Below are 3,699 nucleotides of genomic sequence, written 5' to 3' on the forward strand. Positions count from 1 at the left end.
GGATGGATGGACAGTGACCCCAGGGATGGATGGACAGTGACCCCAGGGATGGACAGTGACCCCAGGGATGGAGGGACAGTGACCCCAGGGATGGATGGACAGTGACCCCAGGGATGGATGGACAGTGACCCCAGGGATGGATGGACAGTGACCCCAGGCCAGGCTGGCTGGGCACTCTCCCATTTCCTCCTGGAGCCCTTCCCGGGGCTGCTGTGACATTTTCCTGGGACAGGAGTTATCCCAGCCTCCCTCCAAGCATTTCCATTTTCCTGGGAAAATCATTTTCCCAGGATTTGTCAGATCACCTCACACCCTGCAAGGTGAGGAGGCTCAGCCACAGGGAATTCTTCACTAAAAGCTTGGGAATTCTCTTTGAAAAGAGCTGGTTTTAATTTTTAATTAGATTTTCCTGCTCAGTGTTTTGCAAAAAAAAATTTTAAAAAGTTTAATTCTAATGCAAAATTCTCTGTAAAATTATTTTTGGTATTAAATCTTAGCTAAGAAAAGTCACAAAATGATAAAAAAAGGACAAAGACAGCTCAGGGCTCAGCTGACCCTTGGAATAAAAATTCCTTCTGAGTGTTTTCCTAACAGGAAAGCTCTAATTAACAAATTAACAGCCCTATTTTAAAGTTTCTTCTTCCAGGATGTTCTCGGAAAAATGTGGGGAACAAATGAAAAATGAATCCCACACCCACCCTCAGAGCTCGACCAGTGATGGAAGTGGGAATAAATCTGAATATTTCAAAGTTTTCTTTTTCTGGGGAGGCTCAAAGCTGCTGCCAAACTCTGCTGGATTTTATCAAAGTTGAAATGAATGAAGCAGAAATCAGTGGAAATTCCAGATTCCTCCCAAAACGCTGATTTAAGGCATTTCTGTGATATTTTATCCAACCTAAAAAGGGTCACTTTGGGGACAGAACAACAAAATCCACCAGGATTTGACTCTTCCAGCCAGAACACCCCAAGTTTATCAGTGACTAATTAATAAATTCCTTAATTAAATCTTCTTACCTTCACTTCTGCAGCCATTTTATCGTTTGCAAATCCATCCACTGTCAGCTGAAGAGGGGGGAAAAAAACCCCAAAATTAGGGTGAAATTCAACATTTCCAGTCCCAGGTGAGAGGGAAGGGCTTTTCCTCAGGGCCCCACGTACCTTTATTAATCTGGATATTAAGAATCCACCCTGGTATCGATTATAAAGCTCCTCCCAGTTGTCCCTTACGAATTTCCAAGCAGCTTTCCTGCCCTGCTTGCTGCCTCCAGCCACTCCTCCAATCACTGACACCGTGTCCTGGGGACGTACCTCTTCCTGGGGAGGGAAATGTTGTCAATATTCCACATTTTCCCAAGAATTTTGACACCTTGGGTTAAGGTTTTAGGTGTTTCCACACTCAATTTGTCGATTAAAGCGCTTTTTTTTTATCCCAAAATTTAATGTACAACTCAAAGCTTGAAGGAAAAGTAAATCTCTGAGTTATTCTCGGGTTATATCCACAAAAAAATTTATTTTTATTTAAAGCTGGAGGGATTTAGAAAGATCATTTTGGCTCTTTGGTAAATTGAGAGGTAAAAGTACATTTTGGCTTTCTGGGAATTGGTGCTGGAAGCACTGCCAGGAAAATTGGGATGAATTTCCACAGGGAATCAGAAAATCCCCACAATCTGAAATCAGGAAATCTGAAAATCAGAAAATCTGCTTGGAGCAGGAGCCTCCTTCAGATTTTTTCTTAATTTGGAACCACCTCACTCAAATTTTTGTTAATTTGGAACCATCTCAGTAAAATTTTTCTTGATTTGGAATCACCTCAGTCAAATTCTTCTTAATTTAGAACTCTCTCAGTTAAATTTTTGTTAATTTGGAACCACTTCAGCCAAATTTTTCTTGATTTGGACCCACCTCAGTCAAATTTTTGTTCATTTAGAACCATTTCAGTTAAATTATTGTTAATTTGGAACCATCTGAGTTAAATTTTTGTTCATTTAGAACCATTTGAGTTAAAATTTTGTTAATTTGGACCCACCTCAGTCAAATTTTTGTTAATTTGGAACCATTTCAGTTAATTTTTTGTTAGTTTGAAACCATTTGAGTAAAAATTTTGTTAATTTGGACCCAGCTCAGTTAAATTCTTGTTCATTTAGAACCACCTCAGTTAAATTTTTGTTAATTTGGAACCACCTCAGTTAAATTTTTGTTCATTTAGAACCATTTCAGTTAAACTTTTGTTAATTTGGAACCATTTGAGTTAAATTTTTGTTAATTTGAAACCATTTGAGTTAAAATTTTGTTGATTTGGAATCATCTCAGTTAAATTTTTCTTAATTTGAACCCACCTCACTCAATCTTCTCTTAACTTTGAACCAACCCTCTCAAGATTTTTCTTAATTTGGAATTTCCCCTCCAAAAACACAACTCAAAGCTGGACCCATGAGGAGAATTCCTGCAGTTCTGAGCCCACCCCGCTCTCCCCCTGAGGAATTCCCTTGGGAATATCCCAAAGGAAAAGGGATTTTTCCTGGGAACTCACCGAAAGTGCAAAGGTGAGAACTTTTTGGATCAGCTCTGGCTGGGAGATGGCTCCGAGGACGCGCTCGATCCGGTTCTTCTCCTCCTGCATGTCGGCCTGCTTGTGCAGCTGCAGGGGGAAACACGCCCCAAATATTAATTAGTAATTAATTCCATGCCTAATGAACCCTCTGTGGGCGCCAGGGCTGCTAATTACTCATCAAATCCAAATTGGCCTCGCCGCTGGCTCCGTTAATCCCAAGGAATGAATGGATTTTTACCAGGACAGGGAGAAATTCCCACTGGAATTTCACACCAGGAGCCGGGATTGGGGCTGGATGTGGATAAATCCCAGCCCAGAGGGATTTTTCAGGGAGAAATTCCCAAAGGAATTTCACAGCAGGACCCGGGATTGGGGCTGGGTGTGGATAAATCCCAGCCCAGAGGGATTTTTGAGGGAGAAATTCCCACTGGAATTTCACACCAGGAGCCAGGATTGGGGCTGGCTCTGGGTAAATCCCAGCCCAGAGGGATTTTTCAGGGAGAAATTCCCACTGGAATTTCACAGCAGGAGCCGGGACTGGGGCTGGGTGTGGATAAATCCCAGCCCAGAGGGATTTTTCAGGGAGAAATTCCCACTGGAATTTCACAGCAGGAGCCAGGATTGGGGCTGGATGTGGATAAATCCCAGCCCAGAGGGATTTTTGAGGGAGAAATGGGGGATTTTGGAGATTGAGCACCCACCTTCAGCATGGTGTCCAGAGTGGAGCTGTCGCCGTGCTTCAGCACAGTCACGTAGACCTGGGAGAAAACCAGGAATGACTTCCAAAAAAACCCAAAACTTTGGGAAATGCAGCAATTTTATATGGAATTGGGTCAGAATTCCCAAATCTGGAAGCGCCAGCACTGCTCCCTCCTGGGTTTTAATTCTGCCTTAAAAAGATGCTTCAACTCTTTGATGTTTTTCTTCCATTTCAGGAAAATCTGGGTAATTCCAGAAGTGGGATGACCAAAAAAAGAGGGATTTCCACCCTTCCCTTTGGAATACACCTGCCAGGGGGGTGGGGAGAGGTTTTGGGGACCCCCAAACCCCCCCAGGACCTACAGGACTCCTCAGGTCAGCGGAGAGGATGTGCTTCCCTTCCACGTGCTCCTTGAACCGGCGCCGGGCCTCTTCCAGCGTCGCCTTGT

The 3,699-nt window shown here is 43.2% G+C and overlaps 1 protein-coding gene across 1 annotated transcript in view; it reads right to left on the reverse strand.

Moving 5' to 3' along the window:
- Positions 1 to 98: 98 nt before the first annotated feature.
- The window catches only part of NPEPPS (aminopeptidase puromycin sensitive), a 46,163-nt gene continuing 42,562 nt past the window's right edge, over positions 99 to 3,699 (reverse strand). The window contains exons 16-20 of the mRNA XM_033520006.1: positions 3,614 to 3,694; positions 3,253 to 3,309; positions 2,531 to 2,638; positions 1,159 to 1,314; positions 99 to 1,062 (exon numbers count right to left, since the gene is read on the reverse strand). Coding sequence (XP_033375897.1) covers positions 997 to 1,062; positions 1,159 to 1,314; positions 2,531 to 2,638; positions 3,253 to 3,309; positions 3,614 to 3,694 — 468 coding nt within the window. The 3' untranslated portion in view covers positions 99 to 996. The remainder of the gene's footprint in view (positions 1,063 to 1,158; positions 1,315 to 2,530; positions 2,639 to 3,252; positions 3,310 to 3,613; positions 3,695 to 3,699) is intronic.

The sequence above is a fragment of the Parus major genome, chromosome 27, assembly GCF_001522545.3.
Source record: "Parus major isolate Abel chromosome 27, Parus_major1.1, whole genome shotgun sequence".
Classification (NCBI taxonomy): domain Eukaryota; kingdom Metazoa; phylum Chordata; class Aves; order Passeriformes; family Paridae; genus Parus; species Parus major.